Here is a 26,463-nt window from a genome sequence, read left to right as displayed (position 1 = left end):
GGGAGGGTCTGTGGAAGAGACCAGGACTTCTGAGTCACCTGCTGGGGCAAGGCGACCTGGAGGAAGGGAGAGACTGCCAGAGCTGGGGAGAGAGATCTGGGGGATCTGCTGGTTGGAGAGGGGATGGGATTTAGGAGCCCTCGAGGACTGAGTAGAACAGCATAGAATAACCTCCTGTCTGTTTCTTTCTCCGTTCCTTCTGCCCTCTTCACAGCAGTGAAACGATACAGGCCATGCATGCGGTGGGGAGCAACGAGGGGCACCCCCTCCGCACTTTCTGAGCTGTGGCTGGACAGAGGAGTGTCAGTGGGAGCAGAGCTGGGGCAGGCCTCTGGAACTCCACTGTGCTGGGGTTCGGGACTGAGAACCTGCAGGCTTAGGCAGCAGGCTGCACCTAGGCAAAGGGTCTGATTTGCACTGATCACAGGGACTCCATTTTTGAAAACAAAACAATTACATGCACACTGTGTTTGTGTGTGTGTGTATAGCTAACTGTCAAAGTACATTCAACTTTGGTTTATTATGTGGACATGATTTAGGATTATTTAATTTTCCCCCTTAAATGCATTAATTCAGCATTTGAGTCGGCCTTTGTTTTCAGCTTCTTGCTAAGTACTACTATGGTAGAATTCAGTAAAACATTGTTTCTCCCCTCAGGGAATTGCATTCTATTTTGTTTAAACAAGATTCTAATAACTGGAGAAGAATAATTTTCAATGAAGAAGCAGCTCAAATCCTGTAAGGCTGAAAATTGATGTAATGTGACATATAATCTGGTACGAAATTTCTTTAATCATAAAGTGGAAGGAGTGGCCAGTTTAGTTTCAGAGTATTGGTAATTTGCGTGCTTCCAGCAAAACTTAAGAGCCTTACAGAATTCTCAGCCACAGGATTGCAGTCTTTTGAGTTAGATTACAAAGCAAACCTTCACTCTTTGAACACCATTTTTCTCATAGAATAGTTTCGGAATTTTTGAAAGCTTTTTTTTTATGTTCTGATTTTTAGAATGACAAAAATAACATACGAGTTAAACTGGAAAAATTGGTTATCAACTTTGTGACACTCCCAAAAGACTATACACAGGATTAATAATCACCAGAATATATTTAGAGAAAATCATAATCTTTTCTGTAGGCAAGAAGGCATGAAAAGCTCTTTGGGGATGTTTTAAGAAGTTTTTGTCATTATATGTCTTTATGCTTAAATTATGTGCTCACAAGGCAGTATCTGCTTTACTTACTGGGGTTTTCATTTTCAGATGACATATACATAGAATTTATCTCAATTGAATAAATTAAAGCATAATTCTATACTTTTATATAAAAATAGCTTCTATAAAATACGCTGCCTGTATCAACAGATGAATTGTAGCCTTTTTTTTCTTTTTTCTTAAAATAATAAAAGAAAGATGGAAGGGGAAAAAGATACTTTAGGGTAAGGAGGCCTTTGTTGCAGCCCTTCCGTCCTCCACAAGAGGCCACACAGAACAGGGGTCTTAGGTCAGAATTCCTGCTTCCAACTTCCCTTTCTCTGTTTATCCGCTTTGTTTCTTGGGCTAGTTTCTAAAGTTCCCTGAGAATCAACTTATTATCTATATGTGTGCTGGATGCTAAGTTGCTCAGTCCTGCCCACTCTCTGCAACCCCATGGGCTGCGACCCCATGGACTGTAGCCCTCCTCTGTCTGTGGGATTTCCCAGCAAGAATACTGGAGTGGGTTGCCATTTCCTCCAGGGGATCTTTACCATCGAACCTGCACCTCGTGAGTCTCCTGCATTGGCAGGTGGATTCTTTACCACTGAGCCACCTGAAGCCCTTATTATTTGTATACCAGGGAAGTGTTGGTACTTAACACGTAGGATGCTTGTGAGGACTTACTATGTTAGTTCAAGTAGAGCACTTAAAAATGCCTGGCAGGTAATAAGAATTCAAATGTTAGCTGCTTTATTACTACTACTGCTACTAATTAACTATTGTTATTGTTAAATTGAAATGAAAACAGAAATTTAAAACATTGGACAGATTATGAATCAACATTGGAAACTGAAAGAGGGTCATTCAGATGCTGAGAAATCCAAGAATTGACTAGTGTTGCAAGGATTGAATTAAAGGAAGGCACCAAAAGGACTTTGTGTCTTCCTTCTGAGAAATTATAGTATTCTGAGGGAGCAGAGAGCTGATGATCTTGAAAAATCATATGTATTACTGCAGAATTGTGAAGGTCAGAGGCTAATTTAAAGGCATAATGTAAAATGCATTTCTGTTAAAGTGCCCAGAATAGTTTGCCCTCTTTTGTCAGAATTACTTAGTATTATTCTAGAAGTTTATTATTATTGTCACATGGGAAGAATAAACTAAAATAGTAAAATTATTAAACAGGAACAAAATTATCTTTTAAAAATATTACTTAAAATGGAGAATTAGAGATGATAAACAAACAAACAAAAAAAACCCTAAAAGAATCAATTGTATAGCAAAGGAAATACATTACAAATAAATACACTTCAAAAATAAATACATTAACAATATCCAGTGAAGTATAATGAAAACAAAATTTCATATTTATTAGCAGGAGAAAAAGTGTTAAAACTCCCAGGAAAGACTTAATAAGAAATATGAGTTAAGTTTATATTATTAGCTCTACTGATAGGAGTTTTGTCAGGGGCAATTGAAAAGAGAGTTGGAATAATTGAATCTATATGTTTATGGATAATAACATATATGTGCTGTAAACATGTAGATTCTTCCCATATTTATTTATCAGTGCTGCTGCTAAGTTGCTTTAGTCGTGTGTCTGACTCTGTGCGACCCCATAGACGGCAGCCCACCAGGCTCCCCCGTCCCTGGGATTCTCCAGGCAAGAACACTGGAGTGGGTTGCCATTGCCTTCTCCAATGCATGAAAGTGAAAAGTGAAAGTGAAGTCGCTCAGTCCTGTCCGACTCTTAGCGACCCCATGGACTGCAGCCTACCAGGCTCTTCCATCCATGGGATTTTCCAGGCAAGAGTACTGGAGTGGGGTGCCATTGCCTTCTCCGATTTATCAATGATGTCAAAATTATAATCTCTAAGGGATTACCAAAGTATAAGTGTAACAGTTCTTCAGCATGATAAAGGTGGTATTTACATTCTATAACAGAAGAATGATTTATTCAGGACATAATAGTTGAGACATTAATAAAATAAAGCCCAAATTTTATTATGGTGGTATGACATCTTTAAAGGAAGTGGATAGTAGATTGCTCAACAAGAAATCAAAGTTTCAAAAGATCAAAGAACCCTTTACAAACAAATGTCAAATGACAAACCTAGTTAAATATTTGTAGTTTCAATGATCTAGAAAGAGTAACTCTTTGTCTTTTGTAACCATTAGTGTCTTCTAGGTAAAATGAATTTTAAAATTTTAAATAGAAATACCTCTATAAAAATAAGACAATAAGATCTGAGCTGTTTGTCTTTCATTTCTAAGAGTATTTCATACTTGGTTTCCTTGTAGTTATTTAATCAGAAGCCTACAATAAGATGAATCTTGTGATATAAGAATACTGTTTTCTGGATTCTTTTTAATGTGTTCTTTGTACTTGTATAGAAGGCAAACTATTGATTCTTGTATGAGACTGGTTGTATTACCAGTTTTTCTATTTTCTTTTTCCACCTCTTTTTCTTCCTTCCTGTTTTGTTTTAAATTTGTTTAAAAATATTAAAACTTACTATAAAAATTCAGATATTGCAGCATGTATCGAAGTGATAGTTCCTTTTTTCTATCCCTCTCCAGTCCTGTTCCCTGAAGTTACCATATCTTTATTCTTTTGCCTCTCACCATTAGTTCTATCCTTCTTGCAGTTGAGTTTGTGGAACTTTCCATCCAAACATTTCTTGTATGGTTGTTGGCAAATAATATTAATAGCTCCTCATTTATTTTGTTGAGTGAATGAAAATTATAGCTATATGCTTAATTCTTTTATAATTTAGTCCATTGGTATTTTAAGCAGAGCTCTGGGACTTTTTTTTGAAGAGTCCCCATTCTTTATCCGCTCCCTATGAGTTCAGGATCTACAGTTCCCAGACTTTATCATGCTTATCTTTACAATGCTTTTCTGTAAGGTGAAAACACTTTTAATGCTAAAATAATGATTTACGTTTCTTTTTTCTTGCAGCTGCCTTTGCAGCAGTGTTGCACTGGTAAGAACGTTTTTCTCCTATGGTATATTTTAGGCAGATGTTTACAGCCTATCATCCTATTTCATATATATATGAATAATTCCAGTATAAGGATGAATATATATTACATGCAGCACACTAGTATGAAAATGTAGTTTAATTGATAAATCAGAGCCAGAATAATGCAATTTTTAATAAAAAAGAGATATATTATTAATTAGGTTATATTTGAAACTGTTTAACATTAATATAGTGTTCACATTGAGAAGATTAAGTTTTTTAATCTTCTGGATAAGAAGAAATATGAATTTCATAAATCAGACATTTCTGAAATAGTAACCCAATGACATTTATAGTTTAATCTATAATTTTATTGTTTTTGGCTTATAGTATCATTATTCTGGTTCATTCTAATTTTAAAATCTAATTTGAATGTGTTTTCTTATAGAGAGAGATTTTAGTGGAAATATAAGATATATTGAATGGAAGAGCAAATATGGAGACTGTTGTGTTTGAGTTTTATCACAAAATTAAGTGCAAATATGTAGAGTATTAATATTTTATGTTTGCTTTTAGAGTTTCTTTTAAAATTACACTTAGTATAAGTTTCAACACAGTTGCTTTGTTACTGTTTGTTTTACAGGAGTCATATAACACACCTCTTTGAAAATGATCGTCATTTTTCTCACCTCTCAACATTGGAAAGAGAGATGGCTTTTCGCACTGAAATGGTTAGTTTTCATGTACTATTTTATTGTAGTAGTTTAATACTCTTAATATTTTAGGCTTCTTATCATGGAAATTTTCAGATATTTTAAAGCAGAAAGAGTAGACCCAAGTCCCCCTACCCATTCCTCTAGCTTCAACAACTGAAGACACATAGCCATTTTTCTGTCATCTACATTTTCATATACCCATCTCTTTTTAAAGGAAACCTCAGATACCGTATCATTTCATCTGTACATATTTTTCATGTATGTCTCAAAATAAAGGACTTTTTTGTTAACCACAGTATCATTGTCATACTTGAAAATATTGAAGAACAGTTACTTAGTATCATCAAATATCAATCAGTGTTTAAATAGGCTGGGGGAATGGGCATTTACTAACCATAACAACTCCATAAAGAAGAACTTTTGATGTTCTTCTTTATTTGGCTTTTTTCTCTGAGCTACACTTTACACAGGAAAGACAGGAAAATGCTTGATGCTTTCCTTCTATTACAACTTTTCGGAAAAATGAGTTGCTTCCCTAGCATCTTTTAATGGTGACAAGCAGAGTTTTGTCTTTGGGTGTATGTTTACGGCCTGATAGATTTTAACAGATTTCTTAAACTTACCTGTCTTTTGCTGGTGAGAGTCCTTGCAGTTGGCTCTGTGATTCCTTGATTTGGGATTCCCAGATGGCTCAGTGGTAAAGAATCTGCCTGCCAATGCAGGAGACGTAAGAAACATGGGTTTGATCCCTATCCCTTCCCTCTAGGGAAGATCCCCTAGAGTAGGAAATGGCAACCTGCTCCAGTATTCTTGCCTGGAAAATTCAATGGACAGAGGAGCCTGGTGGGCTATATGTAGTCCATAGGGTTGCAAAGAGTTGGAAATGATTGAGTGTGTGTACACACACACAAACATGTACACACACACACACCATCCTTGATATGACCTCACTAGTATTATGTAGCTTCCTTAACTTTCTGGTACTGGAAGACATTTCCTTTCCAGACCTGGAATCATTTGTACACACACACACACCATCCTTGATATGACCTCACTAGTATTATGTAGCTTCCTTAACTTTCTGGTACTGGAAGACATTTCCTTTCCAGACCTGGAATCATTTGTACACACACACACACCATCCTTGATATGACCTCACTAGTATTATGTAGCTTCCTTAACTTTCTGGTACTGGAAGACATTTCCTTTCCAGACCTGGAATCATTTGTACACACACACACACCATCCTTGATATGACCTCACTAGTATTATGTAGCTTCCTTAACTTTCTGGTACTGGAAGACATTTCCTTTCCAGACCTGGAATCATTTGTACACACACACACACCATCCTTGATATGACCTCACTAGTATTATGTAGCTTCCTTAACTTTCTGGTACTGGAAGACATTTCCTTTCCAGACCTGGAATCATTTGTACACACACACACACCATCCTTGATATGACCTCACTAGTATTATGTAGCTTCCTTAACTTTCTGGTACTGGAAGACATTTCCTTTCCAGACCTGGAATCATTTGTACACACACACACACCATCCTTGATATGACCTCACTAGTATTATGTAGCTTCCTTAACTTTCTGGTACTGGAAGACATTTCCTTTCCAGACCTGGAATCATCCAGTATTCTAAGGAGCCCTGATTCCTTCCAGTAGCAAATGGTATTTAGAGGCCACAATTTTGGTGATAGAGGTGCTCATTGCTAGTATTTTATGCTAGATTGGCCATTGTGTCTAGGCCTTTTTAGTAGATAGAATTAGGAAACAATTTTTTAAAAAGAAAAAATAAATTATTTATATTTCTAAATTCAAATTTAGATTAATTACTTTTTTGATATTAAATTTGTATCTCTTCTGTTAGCCTGAGAATCTTGGTTTCACATTACCTATATTTGAGGAATAAAAGTATCAAATGTATTGTTAAAAATGATTACTAGAAATAATTTAAAACTTGTTTGTGGTTTTATTTTTGACTTTAATGTATATTCAACTAGGAATGTACAATAAAATTACTATATCTTAAATTTGTTTGAAATCCTTTGCCAACTTAATAATTCTTATATATTTTTTGGATATTTAGGCATATAAACTTTTTTGTTTTAAATTTTAGTTATATAAGATATTTACGTGATTCCAAAATCAAACCTATAAACAAGGTAGGTTGTAGTTTCCTGGGGGGCTGTCATAACAAAGCACTTGTACCTTAGAAGAGCAGAAGTTTATTTTCTCACAGTTCTGGAGGCTGGAAGTCTAAAATCTAGGTGATGGCAGGAACATGTTCTCTCTGAGACTTCATTCTAGCTTCTCATGGTTCTGGCAATCCTTGGCTTGCATTGTAGGTACCATGACTCCAATCTCTGCCTCTGTCTTCATGAAGCATTTCCCCCTATATCTCTGTTTAAATTTCCCTCTTGTTATAAAGATACCAGTTATATTGCATTTGGAGTCAGCCCTTCACATCATGTGGCCAAAGTATTGGAGCTTCAGCTTCAGCATTAATCTTTCCAATGAGTATTCAGGATTGATTTTCTTTAGGATTGACTGGTTTGATCTCCCTGCTGTCCAGGAGACTCTCAAGAGTCTTCTCCAGCACCACAATTCAGAAACATCAGTTCTTCGGTGCTCTGCCTTCTTTATGGTCCAACTCTCACATCATACATGACTACTAGTAAAGCATTTTTTTCCTCAAAATGGGAGTACTACCATGGTCCCTCTCTTCTGTCTTCACAGCTCCAGTTCTGCAGGGTTCTTAACTTAAGCTGAGCTGAGAAGAACCCTTTCTAACACTGAAAGAAGCCTTTTCTAACTCTTCAATTAGTGTGGGTTATGCTGCTGCGGCTGCTGCTGCTAAGTCTCTTCAGTCGTGTCCGACTCTATGCGACCCCATAGACGGCAGCCCACCAGGCTCCCCGTCCCTGGGATTCTCCAGGCAAGAACACTGGAGTGGGTTGCCATTGCCTTCTCCAATGCGTGCAAGTGAAACGTGAAAGTGAAGTCGCTCAGTCGTGTCCAACTCTTAGCGACCCCATGGACTGCAGCCCACCAGGGTTTATAGGGGTTTCCTAAATGAGCATGCTCTCTGAGTTATATGACTTTTTAAATGTTAAAGCTATTTTTTAAGCTGTTTTGAGATCAGTTGTTCAATTAAGACAAGGTTATGCTAAAATATGTAAGTTTTTTGCAACCTGAGCATTTATTAGTGACCAGAATCCTGTGAAATTAATTGTAGCTGTTACGTGCGTGATTGCTTTGTTTTTAAAAAACAGTATATTTAAGTTTTATTTTAAGCTAATACGAGGCATAGTAATTATGTACTTTTTATTATAACATGTGCTTGTTTCAGGGACTGTATTATTCCTACTTTAAGACTATTGTGGAAGCACCCTCATTTTTGAATGGAGTATGGATGATTATGAATGATAAACTGACTGAATATCCCCTTGTTATTAATACATTAAAAAGGTTCAATCTTTACCCTGAGGTAAGATACTTTTGCAATTATGATTTTTTTACTTTATAAAGTATTACTTATATTAAATGGTGATTCTAAATCTAAGATCTAGTTCAATATATTAAATTTTATCTTTTTTAAAAAAGTAAATGGATATCTTTTCTTAGAAAGGAATATGAAAAAAATCATGATTAATTTTTGGGGTCTTTAATGATTTTATGGAAATGAGTATTATGATTGCATGGTTTAGAAAATGTGGGAACTAGATTTGGTGTGTTTATAGGTATTACATTACCTTTATGTGTCATTTGCCGAATACTGTTTCTTCCTTACCTGAGATTCTTCATTTAATCGGATGCGCTTTTCCCCTGGTGGGAATGGAAGAAAGGAGCTGAGATAGGAAGGCAGTGCTATCAGTAACTATTTAATGCATCCCTAAGGCATTCTCCAGGACCTACCTGGGTTGACTTCCTGGGTGACATCCCTCTTGGGGCTCTCCTGTTAAGCACGCTCCCCTTGGCCCCTTCATAGCATGCTGATGCTGCCAGAAGGGGTGACTTCCTGGGTGACATCCCTCGTGGGGCTCTCCTGTTAAGCACGCTCCCCTGGCCCCCTCATAGCATGCTGATGCTGCCAGAAGGGGTGCTGCCCGGTGCAGAGGGCCATGGCTGCCTTGGTGCTGAGAGATCTCAGGCTTGGGCTCAGTGTCAGCACTAATCAGGGCTCTTGGTCATTTCCCTTTGAGTGAGAGGAGTCTAACTTCCAGATGAACTGAGTTAGCCTGCTTAATTATGGAGGAGATAGAGACCAATAAATAACCACCAAAGTGCTTATTGAGTACTTTCTGTGCATGTCTGCATTTACTTTTCCAGCAATGGGATCACACAACACTTTTTTTTATAAATACTTTTTGTCTTTTAAGAATATTTAAAACCATCTTCCTAAATCATCTTTTTTCAACAGCATCATTTTTTATGGCAGTAATACAATCTGCCATTGTTTATTTAGTTCATCTTTTATGATAATTTTGGTTGTTTTCAACTTTTAAAATATCCTAAAGCTTCAGTAAACATTCTTGAAGCAAAATCTTTACAAATATCCATGTTTTTTTGTAAACTCTAAATTTGTGGATGGGGATACACATATACTTATGTTTTTTTAAAGTGTAAATTTGTGGATGTGGAACTATTTAGTTCAACAGAATATAGGCTTTAATGATTTTGGTACATGTTGCCAAAATGCTTTTTAGATAGGATTTATTAATGAAAATTACCATGGGCAGTGTTTTTAAAAATGCCTGTTTCTCTGCATCCTTGCTAATTTAATGGCTAAAAGAATTAAGATCATGTGATGTGTTTTGTTCATTGCTGTATATTTGTGTATGTACGTGTATATTTTCAGTGCTATGTATTAAATGCACTTTCACTTTTAAAAATAAGTGCTTATTCATGCCCTTTGTCTATATTTTTATTGACATTTTGTAAGAGCTCATTATATGCAGGAAGTTAATACTGTGCTATACGGATACGACGTTTTCTCCAGCTTTTTGTTTGCCCTTTAACTTGTACAGTAGGATGTGAATGTATTTTTTCTTGTCAGAGCTATCATGTCTATGAATCTTTTAGATGTATGTTTTTTATTCATTCATATATGTAAAAAAAACTTATTCTTAATTGTTATAATTATGTTTTTGAGATTCACAGTTTTAATTTATCTGAAATTTGTTTGAATACTCAGTTTTGGGGCAGGAATCTAACCTTTTATTTTTTCAAAATGGTCTTCTGTGTAACCCAGCACTTGGGTGAGTGGTCCATCTTCTGCCTGCTTCTCTTATTATTTCCAAAATTATTATACACATATGCTTTCAACTACTTTTGGACTTGCTGTTCAGTGTTACCTTAGGTTGAGGTCCTGAGAAATAGGCTTTAAGATGGAGATCTGTACCTGAAGTATATAGGGGAATACCCTTGAGGGCAATATCTGAAGGGGGATGAAGGAATTAGGAGGAGGCAGGCGGAGGAGTTGAGCTGTGATCCGGTCATAGCAGAGGCCTCAGCCAATCTCTGGGGAAGCTCTGGAACTGGGATGACCCTACAGAGTTGTCCTACCTGAAGCAAGGGCCTCTGACCTTTATATTCCCCCCTGTTGACTAGTTATGGCTGCAGTTACCCTTGGGGAGGGTGACCTTTAGTGAATTTACTCTCTACTGCAGAGGATAGCTCCCAGAGAGAAACCCAGCTGAGGGTTGTCAGCCACCACCCCTCCCCACTGCTCAGGGAATGAGTGCCTCAGCCCCGAAGAGAGACCTGTGGCATTCCACTGCCTCTGCCATAGTTACTTTGATCTGTCTGACTATTCTTGTGCCAGCATCACACTATTTTAATTATATAAGTAGCAAATTTTATTATCTGTTAGGACATTTTCTTCAGTTATCTCCGTTTTGTCTTTTCCATATAACACATCTCAGTAGACACTTGAGATCTTGCTTAGCTTTGTTTTATGTTTATGAATTAATTTGAGGAAGAATTCACATCTTGAAAAATTAAATCTGTTCAGGAAGATAGAATATCTTTCTGTTTGTTCAACTCTTGTTTTGTATCCCTTAGTTGAATTTTATAGCTTTTGAAGATTACAGATTCGTATATCTTTTGTTATATTTTATTCTTAGCCCTGGGTGAACACGTGAAGACTGACCAGTGAAGAATCTACATACGGGACTGTGAAGCTCCTTTTACTAGATTTAAAGAGACCCAGATGAGAATTGTACAGGAAGGGAAAATTTGTCAATTATCAAAATGTCTCAAAAATATTCTAGTAAGGAAACTGTTGAGGATACTTTTTTCTTAAAATGTCTCCCTCTCTTTTCCTATTAGGTAATCTTAGCCAGCTGGTACAGGATTTATACCAAAATAATGGATTTGATTGGTATTCAAACCAAGATATGTTGGACAGTTACCAGAGGAGAAGGACTCAGCCCTATTGAAAGCTGTGAAGGCAAGTTTCCATGATATTGTCCTGTTGTCTGTTGCAGTATAATAAATTTACGGCAAACTTAGTGGTTTTTATTATGTTTATGGTTTCTGCTAGTAGGGAATTTGGGCGGGGTATAGAATGGTTGGTTTGTTTCTGCGATGTCAGAGGACTCTGCTAGACTCAAATGGCTGGGAACACTGGAATTAACTTGGAGCTACTTCACTTACATTCTGGCTGCTTGACTGGGGTACCTGCAAGGCTGAGCCCAGCTGAGCCTCACTGGAACACCTGCAAGTGCCCTTTTCATGCATCTTGTGCTTTTGTATTAGTATCTCAGGGTAGTTAGGCTTCTCATGTGGTTGCTCAGGGCTCCAAGTTGGATACTGCATGGCCTCTTCCATATGGCTTCTGCCATGGTCTGCTGAAGCAGTCACAAGCCCAGCCAGACTTAAAACCAGGGGCACAGACCCCAGACCTCTACAGGAGGAGTATCCATGAATTTGCAGCCCTGTTTCATAACCACTACAGCTACTTCTCTGGTCTTACCTATGTTTCACAGTAGTGTCGTGTGTTCATATGGGAGCCAAGGCAACCATTAAATGTATCTGGCAACCATTTTCAAAATAGTCACATTTTAATGTGAATTGTCGGACACATAAAGTAATCTATAGTTAAAGCATTCTTTTTTTTTAATTTTTAAAGGATTGGGAGATCCTGCTTGCTTTTATGTTGCTGTAATTTTTATTTTAAATGGACTAATGATGGCATTGTTCTTCATATATGGCACATATTTAAGGTAAGACTACTCATTTTTAATATGTATGGTTTATACTGTATACTAGAATAGTAAGAACAGTGAGATGATTGACATAGTTCAGTTTTATGACAATGTCATTTCTAATATATCTATTAGTAGATACAAAATTATTTCCCATTTGAATGATTTCATCATTGGCATAGTCAGCCACATTTAAAATAATTTTAAAGGCTTAAGTAGAGGAGGGCGGGGATATTTGATAAATATTAAATATTCGTGGGCTTTTGTACATAAGCAGTATATATTGGTTGCATAAAATATTGGGAACATAAGGGAAAGGACCATTTATTGTCAAATGGTGTTAGTGACTATTCTGCTAATTTTAAATAGAAATATAGTCTATACAGATATTTAGTAACTGACTTCATTTACTTCATAGTTGAGCAACATTTCTAAAACTAAAAGATTAACATATTTTCTGAGTTTTGTGTTTCTATTTCTCCTTTTTTTGACCCTTCCTTCTACTACTTGTTTGAATTATTTTAGCTTCAGAGTATCTTTAGAATTTTCTTTTTTGACTTCTTCCTGATTCGTTGAGGTCCAGGAGTATAGCGTATGTATGTAATTTTCAGTTTGGGTTAATGCATGTGAATCTGCTATTATCCTGTTGTTTTCTTTGCTTTGAAAGTGTGGCATTTACAGTTTAATACCTCAAAGATCTCTTGCATCCTAGCTCAGTATCTGAGTATATACCAGTTGCTTGATAATATTTGTCAAATGAGGAAGCTATTAGAAGATCAACTTAAAATATATTTGCATAAAGATTTAAGATACTTTGATGCTAATATTTCTGACTTTGCTCTAAGTAAGTTCTTTGAATTATGTAATTAGGGGAGACTGAAATGAAAATTCTTGATTAAAAGATGATGTGAAAAATTTTGTTTTTGAAACAAGATACACAGAACTAACTTAACAGAAGTATCTGGTAAGCAGGAGAGGAGGCTGACTTTTGAAGGAAAGCAAAGCCAGGGTGCTTTGTCTCATGAGGAGCCAAAGTTAGATGAGTTTGGAGGGAATCTATTCATTTTGCTGAGTAGTACCCAGCTGTCTTTATTGCATTTGGGAAATCAGACTTTAAAAGAAGTTAAAACATGGAACATGACATTCTTACTAAATTGCTAACCTATAGTTATACTGTTTTTTTAATTGAAAGAAGAATTTCTAAACACTAAAAGTAAGCATGCTGTATCATTTTCTTATAATGCTTACGATGACAATTATTTCAAAGGTTGAAGACACAATATCTGCTGCAGAGAATGTGAGGCTCTGGTTTTGGCTGAGGGATTCTTGGTGCTTTGGGCCCTGGCCAGAGATTTTTCGGTCTGCAGAGAGCAGTGTTCTCCCTCCATGTTCATTTGTTCAGTCTGCACCTGGAGTGCATACTAAGTGGTCTCTTTTTGAGACCTCATGTTTGGGTTCTGAGAGCATGTTGGTGGGGTGAGGTTGGAGATGGCAGCAGTGGTGGGCGTGTGTCAGTACGAGATAGACAGCAAGGATAAAGTGCTTTCAGTTCTGGAGGCAGGAGAAATTTGTTCTGTTTGGAGCAGTTGATCTAGCTCTGTCTTGGAGGATCAGAGCATTTTGGATAGGTGGAGTTGAAAAGAACCCTGGGGAGAAGCAAAGGTGGACATTTTGGGATAGGGAGGGGGTAGAAAGAAGATCAGTTTTCCTGGGATACAAATGACTGAGGAGGCATTGTGGAAGATCAGATTGGAGCAAAGAGTTGGGCTGGTTGATGAATGAGCTTAATGCCAGACTGGTTGGAAACCTCTTCCAAAGCAAGTGAAGGAAATCAGAAATGTGACCAATAGAGGGACAAGATTCAAAGCTGAGCTATGAACTCATGTGACCTTTGACAGTCACCTCACCCCAGAGTCAGCCAGTGACCGCTTCAGTAGTCTGTCAAACAGGAGGGCGTTACCTCGTAGGGGATTTTAAGATCAGTTTAGTGAGTTGGGACCAGCAATTCCTACTTACGTGAAAAAAAAAATGAATAATAGGAATATGAGTATATTGTATATATTGTATATTCATATTATATATATGTGGTATATATGGTATTTTATAAAGCATGGTATGTGTTATTATTCATATTTGTTATTCATATATATTCAAATATGAATAATAACACGTACCATACTTTATAAAATAGGTGTTATTTAGAGAAACTTCTGTTTGTTGCTTATTGTATATATGTATATACATGTATGTGTGCTGAGTTGTGGTGTAAAGTCTTATTTCTTACTGTTGTTTTAGGCTAAAAAAAAAAAATCTGTAGACCACTCACTGCTTGGGGCAGCAGGAGGGAGTGACTTTACCTTAAGGGGATTTGGGTCTTTCCGAATAGCTGTCTCTGGTTCTTCTCCCAGCTCTGAGCGCCGCGTCCTGTTTCAGCCGCACCCATTTTACTGCTCTGAGCCCAGCCGGCCCCCTTGGTGTTGTCTGACTCTTGTACCTGGTGGCCGACCCTCTGGAGCTATGCTTGGGTAAAGAGACCACACTGGTGTCACACATTTTCATTTCCCTGCATAATCTCTGTAGTCCTGTCCAAACACATCCTAATGTCTAGACTCTTCCTAGCCTCACCATCCCCAGATGAGCATTGTGGAGTCACTTCTGTTCTCTTGGCAGTTGTACTGCACCCTGGGGGCCCAGGTGTGTAAATTATACTCCAGCAGGGACCGTGGTTTATATTACGGTGAATCAAGTCTTCCATCACTTTTTCTATCATTTTTTTTTCCTTCCGTTTTTAAATGTTCTTGACATGAATATTTTTAGAAGTCTCAGATTACTAGGTAGTTCTTACTGTTTTCTTCCCTGGTTGTTAGGTTTGCCATCCTTCTAATTTTATAAAGTGGGATAAAGCTGCAGACTTCTTAACATGTGGGTTAAGAATAAAGAGGAGGATGTCTTCAATTGAATTTAGAATCTGTTTATAAAAACTATGTTTCTATTGAGAAATGAAAGTTGAAATTTCTTGAGCAGATTAGAAATTTATAGGCAAATTGAGTATGATGTTTTTAAATCCAGAAGTGTCTTAAAATAATACCTGTGTTAAGTTTTCTGAAGTCAAGTAAGCCAGTTCATTTCAGCAGAAATGGAAGTGGAAGGGAAAACAAAACATACACAAACAATGAAATGGGGCTGGGCTGCCAAGCTCTGACTTGAGGAGATGAAGTAAGACATTTTTGCAAACACGACCTATTCATAATATACCTTTTTGTCTGGAATTCTCAGTGTTTTAGTATTTCTTCAAAACACCTATTGTTAGTTATTTTCTACAAGCTGTGTTGTTAAGTCATAGTTACAGTTATGTATTTCATAAGATAATCTGATATTTCTCAGCTGCAGACTAACAGTTTCTGGGGGCCAGTTTCTCAAGACCCCTCATGTCTCCGTTCTGCAGGGAGGTTGGAACATGTGAGAGTAGTTAACAGGCAGTTAGGAAAGTCCTCATTGCTTCTTGGGGAAATTCATTCATTCCTGAGAGATGGAATTCTCTTATTGATAAATGCCAAAAGCTTTTCTTGTTGGACCTGAAGGGCAGATGTCATGCAAGTAATATTAATCCTTTTCTTCTTTGTTGTTTGATTTTAGTATTATTCTGGAAATTGAGATTGTTAAGTAAGAATAGGTTGGATGGTACATATAACTATTTATTCACCCTGAAGTTATGGTTTGCTGGTAAATGTTTAACAGCCAGCTCTCTGGGAAAAAAATACATATTAAACAAATTTATTATAAATTTTATTGATATAAAAGATGTATACAAATAATAAGAGAGTTTCTAAACAGGATTTCTTTTTTCTTTTTTCTAAATAGCTCACCAGAAATACTCTGACTAGTTCAAATAAAAGAGGGATGTGGTCCTGGGATACAGAGGTATTGTGGAATTAGGGAACAGGAAACCAACTATTTGGGCCTCATAAAAACTGAAACTGGGAATTTGAAAGGCCTTTTACCCAAGGAGGCCTAGCCTCTCCATATCATCTCACTCTCCTTTTCACTCCTGCTGGACTTGTCTGTCTCTGTTACTTCTCTGATAGAGGTGTCTGTCTGGGGGTGTGTATGTGTGCTCCAGAAGTACATCTGTTTCACAAGTTTGTTGGCTTTAATCATTTTGCCTTCCTTTGAAATTTAGAGGAATTCAAAACAAACCTTGAATGTTTCTATTAGTGGAAAACTAATATAGGACAGAATTAGCCCTGAAAGAGGGATGTCCCTTAGAAGATGTGTTTTTATTTTAGGGCTCATCCCCCTGTTGGTTTTATAGAGTTCGAAGGAGTTATTCTTTATTTGTCACTATCCTTCAGTCTGTCTGTTTTTCGATTCCTTCCCTTCTGCCAAGGAACATCTCTTCATTTTCCTTTCAGAGGACAAAATGGAAACAAGGTTTTTTGATTGGACTACTGCTTGGGTGTCCTTGTCATCCCCAGTCTAAGCTGTAAAACTCCTATTCCTTCCTCTACTGCAATCTGGTCGCACCAGTGGTGAGAATGTGGTCCCATCCACCTGTACCACCAGCCCCTTCTATGGAGATTATCTGGCAGCCAGGCCAAGCCATTCTTTTGTCTGGTTTTAGTCTAAGGATGGTAAAATAATGACATGAAGCCATTCAAGGTTTTCACAGAGAAATGCGATGCCCAGCACTTTTGTGCTTAGTTTTTTCTTTAGTCTCTCACTGATGATTATGGCTGCCACCATCTTTAGAGTTTCTGTAGAGAGGTACAGAAACTGTAGCTGAAGGATGGATAAAAATCCTTTCCCCACAGTTAATAAGACAAGAAATAGAATCATTACAGCACCTAATTTTGAGTAAGATTTTTAGATCATGTTATAGAATCTTTGAGTCCTTTTCTATTCAGTGTTCTCCAGGGTGCCCAGAAAATACCTCTTCTTGGTTTTGAGGCTCCTTCAGCATTTGGCTTTCCATTCTAGATTAAGCATCATCTGAGTAGATCTGTAGAAAACAGTGTTGCTGCTGCTGCTGCTGCTGCTGCTACGTTGCTTTAGTAGTGTCCGACTCGGTGCAACCCCATAGACGGCAGCCCACCAGGCTCCCCCGTCCCTGGGACTCTCCAGGCAAGAACACTGGAGTGGGTTGCCATTTCCTTCTCCAGTGCATGAAAGTGAAAAGTGAAAGTGAAGTCGCTCATTTGTGTGCGACTCTTCGCGACCCCATGGACTACAGCCCACCAGGCTCCTCGGTCCATGGGATTTTCCAGGCAAGAGCACTGGAGTGGGTGCCATCGCCTTCTCCGAGAAAACAGTGAGCAGTGAGTAAAGTTGACTCTGAGTCCACCTGTGCTGCCTGTTACCTCTCCAGACCCTGCTGTCTCCCTGGGCTTTTGTTTGTTGTTCTCCATGGAAAATACTTTTACTGAACTTTTCTTTTAGGGCTTTATAAGAAACAGTTATATGAAACCCCTTATTTTATGTTTCATGCATCTCTGTGATTATCTACTATAGTATAGTACCCACTATCCTCGCTTAAAAAATAATACAATGTAGTATTTTATTTCCTTTGGTGATGAATAAGAATGTCTGTTTTCATGTTACCTGGAAAATTTTTATGATTGTTTTACTTATAGTTCTTTCTCCAGAGAAAATCAGCAAGTTCCCAAATAAGTTTATTCAGCTTTTTTTTTTTATCCTATTCTACAGCTGGGTATGAGACTTACTAGAGTGATTTTAAAGTTAATTGTCATTTTCTGTGTTGGCTTTTGTGATGAAATGAAGCACCAGTCCGTTGCCCTGTCTGTCCCCATCGCCCATCCGTTTCTTTGTCCAGAGAAATGACTTTCAGACAGTGGTCCATATTTATGTTGTTAAGACCAAATAAATATTGCGCACTGCTTAGTCGAGTGCTGTGCTCTGTGCTTGGCCCACTAAGTCGTGTCTGACTCTTTGTGACCCCGTGGAACGCAGCCTGCCAGGATCTTCTGTCCATGGAATTTTCCAGGCAAGAATACTGCAGTGGGATGCCATTTCCTCCTCCAGAGGATCTTCCCAACCCAGGGATCAAACCTGCATCTCTTGTGTCTCTTACATTGGCAGGCAGATTCTTTACTGCTGTCCCTCCTGGGAAGCCCTGAGTCTGGTAGGGTAAATAATTGTTTATGTGGAAACATTTTTTTTCTTGTAGTTAAGAGTCATCTATTATTTTGTTTTCCTTCACTTTTTGTATACCAATTAATTATAAACCACAAGTAAACTGTAAAATAATTTATATGTTGCCAAATATATAAAATTCACCATTTCAGTTTTCCCACTCCTAAACCTTGGGGCCTCTCTCCTGGAACCCTATGTCTTTTGGTTCCACACTATACTGGTCACTAGTTTGACTGGTTTTAGAAAAGTTCATCTGGGTTTTTCCTTAAAAACCTGAATAAACTTTTTGGCCAACTCAGTACTTTAGTTTTCTTCAGACTTTATTCCACTGTCTTCTAAGATTCACTATGGCTTTTCAAAAGTTAGGTGCTGTTCTGCCATCAATTCCTTTTGTACCTGGTTCATTTTTTCTCTGGCAGCTTTTGGATTCTTTTTTCCATGTCTTAAGTAAAGGTCATGATGTAGTAGATTTTGTTTCATTCTTTATATCAGATATGCTAAAGGCTTTGTTGCTCTGTACATGTGCATTCTTCTGGGGGAAACTTTTCTATATTATTTCTTTGATGACTTTGTCTTCTCCATTGTCTCTCTTTTCCTCAAAATCCTATTGTTTGGATAGGGGACTCTTGGATTGAAATATAATTTTCTGTTTTTTTTTTTCCCCTCTCTTATTTTACCTGTTATGTTTTACTGTAGTTTCTATGAAACTTCCAGCTCTTCTAAAGAGTTTTGAGCTTCAAGTTTTATTGTTTTTTGCATTGTCTCTCACCTGAAGATCCTCCTTCAATTTGTATTGTGAGAAAAGCCTGGCCATTCTTTTGTAGACCATAGCTACTCATCAGAAAATGCCTTTCTTTCACATGAGGAACCAACCAGTCACAGAGTGCAAAGAAAATCCTCTTTCGGTTTTGTGTTCTTCTGTTGTCTTCTTTGGCCATTGGAGACTCATAGTGGCTTCCTTGATAGTAGAATTTTTTTTTTTTTTAACTACTTTATTTCTAAATAAGTTCCAGACACTTTGAGGACCTGTAAGATTAGTCTGTATGTCAGACCTCCCTTTTAATTTTGCTTAATGCCCTCCTTTCTTCCCCTGTAGCTCAGCTGGTAAACAATTCGCCTGCAATGTGGGAGACCTGGACTCAATCCCTGGGTTGGGAAGATCCCCCAGAGAAGGGAACGGCTACCCACTCCAGTGTCCTGACCTGGAGAATTACATGGACTGTATAGTCCATGGGGTCACAAAGAGTTGGATACAACTGAGCGACTTTCACTTTCTGTCCTGAAGTGAATAGTCACAGTTAATATAACCAATTTTCGTGCATGTCCTTCTCATGACCCAACCCAAGTCACCTATGAACTGACACAGTGGTTTTTTTTTTTTTTTTTTCTTTTTAGGCTCTGTGGCAGAACTAAGTTTTTATATCAAGATTTTACTTCTCCCTAGCCCTTCACCTGTTCTAAGGAAAAGTTGAATTTCTTATCCTTTATGCTAATTTTGCTTTCATTATTTTACTTGACTTTTTTGTTCTTCATTAATAAATCAGCATTTACTGTTTACACAGGCTGGATTTTTGGTTAAAAACGTGTTTTAAATAGGCTGTGAATTGTATCAGCTCAAACTTTTCCAGCTCCATGTTTTTTTGTTTTTGTTTTTTTTCAAATGTTCTATTAGCTTGGTGGGCTAGCACATCTTTAATCATTTGGTATAACAGTTGTATATGAATATTTAAAAGATAAGTATTTCTCTTCAGCATGCATAAATTGATGAAAGTTATTAGTTGAAAATATTGGAGTCTTTTCTACAAACTCTGCCTCCTCTTGTGTCATTATCTCAGCAAATGACACTACCCACACTGTTTGTTGCCCAAGTCTGAGCCTGAGAAGATATCCATGACTATCCCCTTTTGCTACCTCTGATGTCCTAGTAGTCACAAAATCCCATTGGTTTCTTTCTTCAGAATATCTCTGGCATCCCTGTACTTTCTTTGTCCCCCAGCATTCTGTCTCCCTGGGATAGTCCGACATTCTCTCTCTCTCTCTCTCTCTCTGGGACCCCCAGCATCACTCTTTACTAGGATACCATGGTTTTCTCTCGTAGGCATCTCTCTTCCTAGAATCTCTTCTTCTGCCATCAGTGCTGTTCCCCACCAGGCTATTTTACTCACTGCAGTCATTGTGATTTCATTTGAGGGACTGTAACAATACAGTGCAACTGGAGCACAGGTTTTAGGGTGGAAGGAAGAATAGTGAAAGGGATCTGGAGGTATATACACAGCCAGATCCCACACAGCATCCTAGACATGTTTAGGTGTTTGAATTTCCTCCGGAGAACAATGGAATGCCAGTGAAGGATTGAGTGGGTAGTTCATGTTATTGTATTCATTTATTTGTAACGATGGCATAATGCAGAGAATATTGTAGGAGGAGTGAACATGGACTCACAGCCTAATGAAGCTGTGCGGGAAGGTGTTGCAGTTGTCCATGGGGAAGTGGGTGGTGGCCTGAGCTAGTTTAGTGGGGGTGGGATGGAGAGAAGTGGACGGTCTCCAAGGTATTTGGGAGGCATAGTTCATGAGGATTTGTGATTGACAGGTTTTTAAAATTTTGTTTTATAATTTTAGGACAGCACAGGTTTGCACATTGGTATAATTTTCTCCAGTGGTGCTCAGCAGAGGGTTAAGAAACTCGGTGTACCTTTGAGGTAGGAGAAAGCTGTGAATATTGGGAATGAGCTGGAGTGTTGGGAGATGACAGCTCTGAGGAGAGCATGTGAGAGAAATGAGCTCTGATGAGCAGGGTTTAATGAAGATGACAATAGAGGAGGCTGCTGGCCTCATCTCTGGGCCTAGAACCATGTAGGAGCCTGACAGAGTGACTCTCCCAGCAGAATGAGGTTTCAAGGCAGGAGGGGAAGGAAGCATCTGGGTAAAGGCTGAGCTGATGGGGAGGAAATTGTGCATCATGGAGTGGAGGTCCCAGTACCAATGACAGGAAATGTATGTTTAACCACAAGGTTCCCCAAAATGAATGCCAGCAGTGTTCTGATTGAAGACTTTTCATGTTTTCACTTACTCTAAAGATACCTTTTGAATCTCTACCTTAGGAGAGGCTCAGTATTTGGCACTATAACCGTTGCAGTGATGTATCAAGAAGTTCACAGTCTTGTAAATAAAACTCTTTTTCTTGGTCCTAGCAGACAGAGAGTTAAATTAAAAGCATTGATTATTTGCTTATAACAGACTGGCAGGACCACGCTGAGAACTTTTCTCAGCCCTCCTGATTCTCATTCTCTTTCTCACCTTTTACTTTCTCTTTTCTTAATGTTCAAAGTATCCCTGCCCCTAAGAGAAGGTTTCCCTGGTGGATCAGTGGTAAAGAATCCGCCTGCCAAACAGTAGTTGCGGGTTCCATCCCTGGACCAGGAGGATCCCCTGGAGGAGGAAATGGCAACCCACTCCTGTATTCTTGCCTGGAGAATTCCATGGACAGAGGAGCCCTGCGGGCTACCGTCCGTGGGGTTGCAAAGAGTTGTGCACGACTTAGGGACTAAACAATTAAAAAGTTCAAGGGAGGATGCTCAGCTCTCAGTCAGGTCTGGTGGTCTAGCAGGTGCTGAGGCTTACATCTCATTAAATTCGCAACTTGAAATCCTCTCGATTGATTTGTTTCTAAATTACTCTTTCATATTCTTTTTCTTAAGCATTTACACAAGGGTAATTTAATACCAGGCTTCCCTGGTGGCTCAGCGGTAAAGAATATGCGTGCAATGCAAGAGATATGGATTTGATCCTTGGGTTGGGAAGATCCCCTGGAGAAGGAAATGGGAACCCACTCTAGTAGTCTGGCCTGGCAAACCCCATGGACAGAGGAGCCTGGCAGGCTGCAGTCCACAGGGTTGGAAAAGAGTTGGACACCGCTTAGTGACTAAACAACAACAATGATTACTTTTGTTTCTGTGTTTATTTTGAACTTTGCATGTTTCATAATTCTTTGGTATATAGAGGTAAAAACTGCAATGATTAACAGAGCCTACCAAAATGTGATGACTGGTTTAAATCCACTTTACAGAAAGATTTGGGAAAGAAGAAAATTACAAGATTATTAAACATTAGAATTGATAAGTATTTTAAAGATTTTTTATATTCTTATCCCCTTATTTTATATCTAAGGAAATTAAGGTCCAAAAGGTTAATTGGGATGTATGAATAACTGTGGCAAATGTTTACCAAGCTTAGAATGCTTTAAAATTTGCACAATAGGAACTTTCATATTTTCTGACAGTTGGTGGTAATATTGCAGAAGAAACTTTTTTTTTAACCACTAGGGAATGCTGAAATATCAACTAATCAACTGTAATGGAAAAAAATTAATTTTAAATATTTAAAAAATTAAAAAATAATTTTAAATATTGCTAAATCTTTTCTGTTTAGCAAAATAAAATGACTTATGTGATAGTCTTTAAACACCAGAGGGTAGGAAGTTAAACGCTGAGCACACTGTTTTGGATTTATTGCAAGTCATATCATTTCCTAATGGTTGGAACATAGAACATTCCTTGTAGATAAGCAAGGTTTTTTCTCTGCTCTTGGCTATGCAGAGCCTCAATATACCAGAAAATCTGCCTCTCTGCCTGGTTAAGCAAAACTGTCTGTAATCAAAAGATGCTGCACTATAATCTTATTATAGGAGAACACTGTATAATTTTGAGATGGGGAAGACGTTCACAGACAAGCCAGGAAATGCAGAAGGAAAGAAGAAAAAATACTGATATTTTACTATAAAATTAGCTACATAAAGTTAAATTTTTTATTGTAGAATAAACCATAAGTTATACCAAAAGATTTTGTCACATATATAACAGTAAAAAATTTATATCTCTAATCTTTAAATAGGGAAACAGAATCCAATAGAAAAACAGATAAGAATGTGAACAGAACAATTCACAGAAGAGTAAATGAAGAAAGCAAAATGAAACAACCCACTGACATAGTGCTTTGTACAAATAGGCAGGAAGAACAAATCAAAATAACAGTGAGAAAAAATCTCCACCCTTTCTATGGGCAAAATGTAAAAGGGTCTGGGCACATTGGGTCCTGTGTTATAGTGAATCAACCCCTCACACACTGGTGAGGGTGTGGACTGGAGTGGGTCTTCTGGAAAGTCCGCATTCTTTGACTCGACAGTCTCACAGGTCTATTTGATAGAAGTAAAAACACTATTTTTTACATGTGCAAAGATGTTCTTTTATCATTTAAAAAATTATAACAAGGAACTGAAAAACATCTGTATGACCAATAACAGGGAAAGGGGGGAACAAATTGCAAAGTGTTTGTACTGTGCAATGTGTGACATCTGTGGAAAAGAATGCTTTGGGTTAAATTAGGAATAACAGATTAATTAGGAAAGGAACATTTTGGAGGGATGTTAATAGTATAATAACATTAAAATATGTGTTTGTATGGTTATAGAGAAGGATTTGGAAGGATGGACGCACAACACATGTTATTGATTATCTTTAGTGAATAGGATTGGAGGAGGGTTGCTGGCAGGAAACCGTTTTTTAAAAATATGTAGCTCTATGGCTTTTTGTCTTGTTAGAATATATTCTAATTGTTAAAATATATTTGTCTCTTTAATACCTAATATTTAAGCATCTAATTATTTAAATCCATAACGCATTCTTTTTCTTAAACGTTTTCTTTTCAGTGGTGCTTCGTTGCCGCACACAGGCTCTCTCTAGTTGCAGCGAGCAGGGCTACTCTCTAGTTGCAAAGGGCTCCAGGGTGTGCACGTTTCAGTAGTTGCAGGGCACGGGCTCAATTGCCTGTGGCATGTGGAATCTTCCTAGGTTAGGGATCAAACCCATATCCCCTGCATTGGCAGGCAGATTCTTAACCACTGGGCCATCAGGGAAGTCCCCATAATACATTCTTAAGCTTCCTAAAGTCTCATCACTTACATTGAGCCTAGAGTTTGCCTGTTTGCTGGTCTTTTGAAGTAGCCATGCTATGCCTCTTGAGGAGAGAACCCCAACTTCCAACCCCTGTCCTGTACCCTTTCTAGCTCCTTTATCTGCCTTTCTTATTTCTGTAATCCATCACTTCAATACTGGCTGGCCAGCATGCTGTTTCTTTGCCCCTTTATATTTCATTTGTGCTGGTCCAAGTTAATGACCAGTGGAGAAAGATCACACAGCCTTACTGTTAGTGTCTCTGTGACAATTTGTGATCTTGAACTTCTATTGATCCCTTAAAGAGGGCTCTACAGCCCTTCTGTTTTCCCTCCTTACCTCTCTCCTAAGTGCAAGTGGTATTTCAGATACCTCCTCCTCCACTTTCCTCAGACCTTTAGCACTGCTCCCTGTTCTCTTGAGCAGCAAGTGGCTCTGTGCCCTAACTCTATGGGGAAAATAGCAACTCTGTAAACTCCTTGCCACTAAACATGTAGACTCCACTTCCCTCTTGAGCCAAGGCTGACTGTCCCTATGTGCTGGGGATCCCAGCCCTTCCTGTTTGCTTCTGGGGATGTTGGGGAGGGTGTATGTTCTCGGTACATGAATTATCCCTGCCATCTCATGTATCTCCTCTGTGTTTCCTCATTCCTACACCCTGAAGAATAAACATAATGGCCTAGAATACCTGTGTCTGATTCTTTGTTGCTTTTCTGTGATATACACATATTTTTGGGTGGATAGAAGGAAGGAAGGATATCTGGGTAAAATTACAAGAAAGCAGCATGAGCTAAAGAGAACTCAAAGACCTCAAGAGTAGAGATGAAAGAAATGATGAAACAGATCTGAAAACAGCCTTCCTTTCCCTTGCTCAGATGCTTTTGGTCACGGTCAGAGTAGAATGGGGACGTAATTCACCCTTACTGAGCAAATGAAGCTTTAACTGTTGGGACTGTCAAACTACACCATTGTGGTTTCTTAGCTAGAGATATAAGCCAGATTCTTATATTTTGATGTTTGTGTTGTGTTTCCCAATTTTCTGAAAATAAACAAATGATAAAACTTAATCTGTAAACGAGTGTTTCGCAAGCATGTATAAAGGTAGCTTGGAGATGGGATTTGGGAAGTACTGAATTAGTTAAATCTTTAACGTGCTAACACACTTTGTGAATTTCCAGGAGCAGGAGGCAGTATGGAGATTTCCAGCTTTCTGATCATAAAGCACTTTTCTGTACTAGCTTCCATCCTCTCTCCTGAATGTATATTATATGCAAAGAAAAATAGTTGGTACTAAAGAAGTTTAAAAAGTGAAAAAAGAAAGATCAGGTTGCATGGTGCACAGTAACATGACGAATAAGAATTTTTTATTCCTTGTCAGTTTCTGTTTTTCTGTACATTTTGAGCATGGAGAATGTTTTTTTAAAAAAACAAAACTTTTTTTTTTTTTAAACTAATGATACATTAGAGGAAATAAGCTGTTTTGTAAATAATAGAGTTCTAGTGTGGCTAAAACTTTTTGTAGTACTAGCAGATTATCATGTTATGTTATTTCAGTGTTTTATTAGGATTGACCTGATTTCTGTTACTGGAGTTACATTTTCTTATATTCTTTTCCAGCGGCAGCCGTTTAGGAGGCTTGGTTACAGTGTTGTGCTTCTTTTTCAATCATGGAGAGGTAGGTAGTAAACAAATATTTTCAAACTGTTTAGGGGTTTTACTTCTAAAAATAATGTTTTTCATTTAAGTATTTTTAAAAATTTTAAGACATTTTACCAATACAAATTTTACCAATATAAAATATAGAAATATATAGAAATTTAAATATATATTTAAATTTCTTTAATTTCTTTCAATTTAATCTGTAGTTCAGTTCAGTTCAGTCACTCAGTCGTGTCCGAATCTGTGACCCCATGAATCGCAGCACGCCAGGCCTCCCTGTCCATCACCAACTCCCGGAGTTCACTCAAACTCAGTCCATTGAGTCGGTGATGCCATCCAGCCATCTCATCCTCTGTCGTCCGCTTCTCCTCCTGCCCCCAATCCCTTCCAGCATCAGAGTCTTTTCCAGTGAGTCAACTCTTCGCATGAGGTGGCCAAATTATTGGAGTTTCAGCTTCAGCATCAGTCCTTCCAATGAACACCCAGGACTGATTTCCTTTAGAATGGACTGGTTAGATCTCCTTGCAGTCCAAGGGACTCTCAAGAGTCTTCTCCAACACCACAGTTCAAAAGCATCAATTCTTCGGCGCTCAGCTTTCTTCACAGTC

The 26,463-nt window shown here is 38.0% G+C and overlaps 1 protein-coding gene across 1 annotated transcript in view; it reads left to right on the top strand.

Annotated features, from left to right (window-relative positions):
* DPY19L1 (dpy-19-like 1 (C. elegans)) overlaps nt 1–26,463 on the top strand; it is a 90,931-nt gene that overhangs the window by 10,948 nt on the left and 53,520 nt on the right. Inside the window, exons 2-7 of the mRNA XM_010831227.1 lie at nt 4,155–4,179; nt 4,802–4,889; nt 8,238–8,375; nt 11,219–11,339; nt 12,021–12,114; nt 25,814–25,871. Coding sequence (XP_010829529.1) covers nt 4,155–4,179; nt 4,802–4,889; nt 8,238–8,375; nt 11,219–11,339; nt 12,021–12,114; nt 25,814–25,871 — 524 coding nt within the window. The remainder of the gene's footprint in view (nt 1–4,154; nt 4,180–4,801; nt 4,890–8,237; nt 8,376–11,218; nt 11,340–12,020; nt 12,115–25,813; nt 25,872–26,463) is intronic.

The sequence above is a fragment of the Bison bison genome, unplaced genomic scaffold (genome assembly GCF_000754665.1).
Source record: "Bison bison bison isolate TAMUID 2011002044 unplaced genomic scaffold, Bison_UMD1.0 scf7180017864525, whole genome shotgun sequence".
NCBI lineage: Eukaryota > Metazoa > Chordata > Mammalia > Artiodactyla > Bovidae > Bison > Bison bison.
Note: the sequence above shows the minus strand (reverse complement) of the source record. Positions and strands in the feature narration are given on the sequence as shown.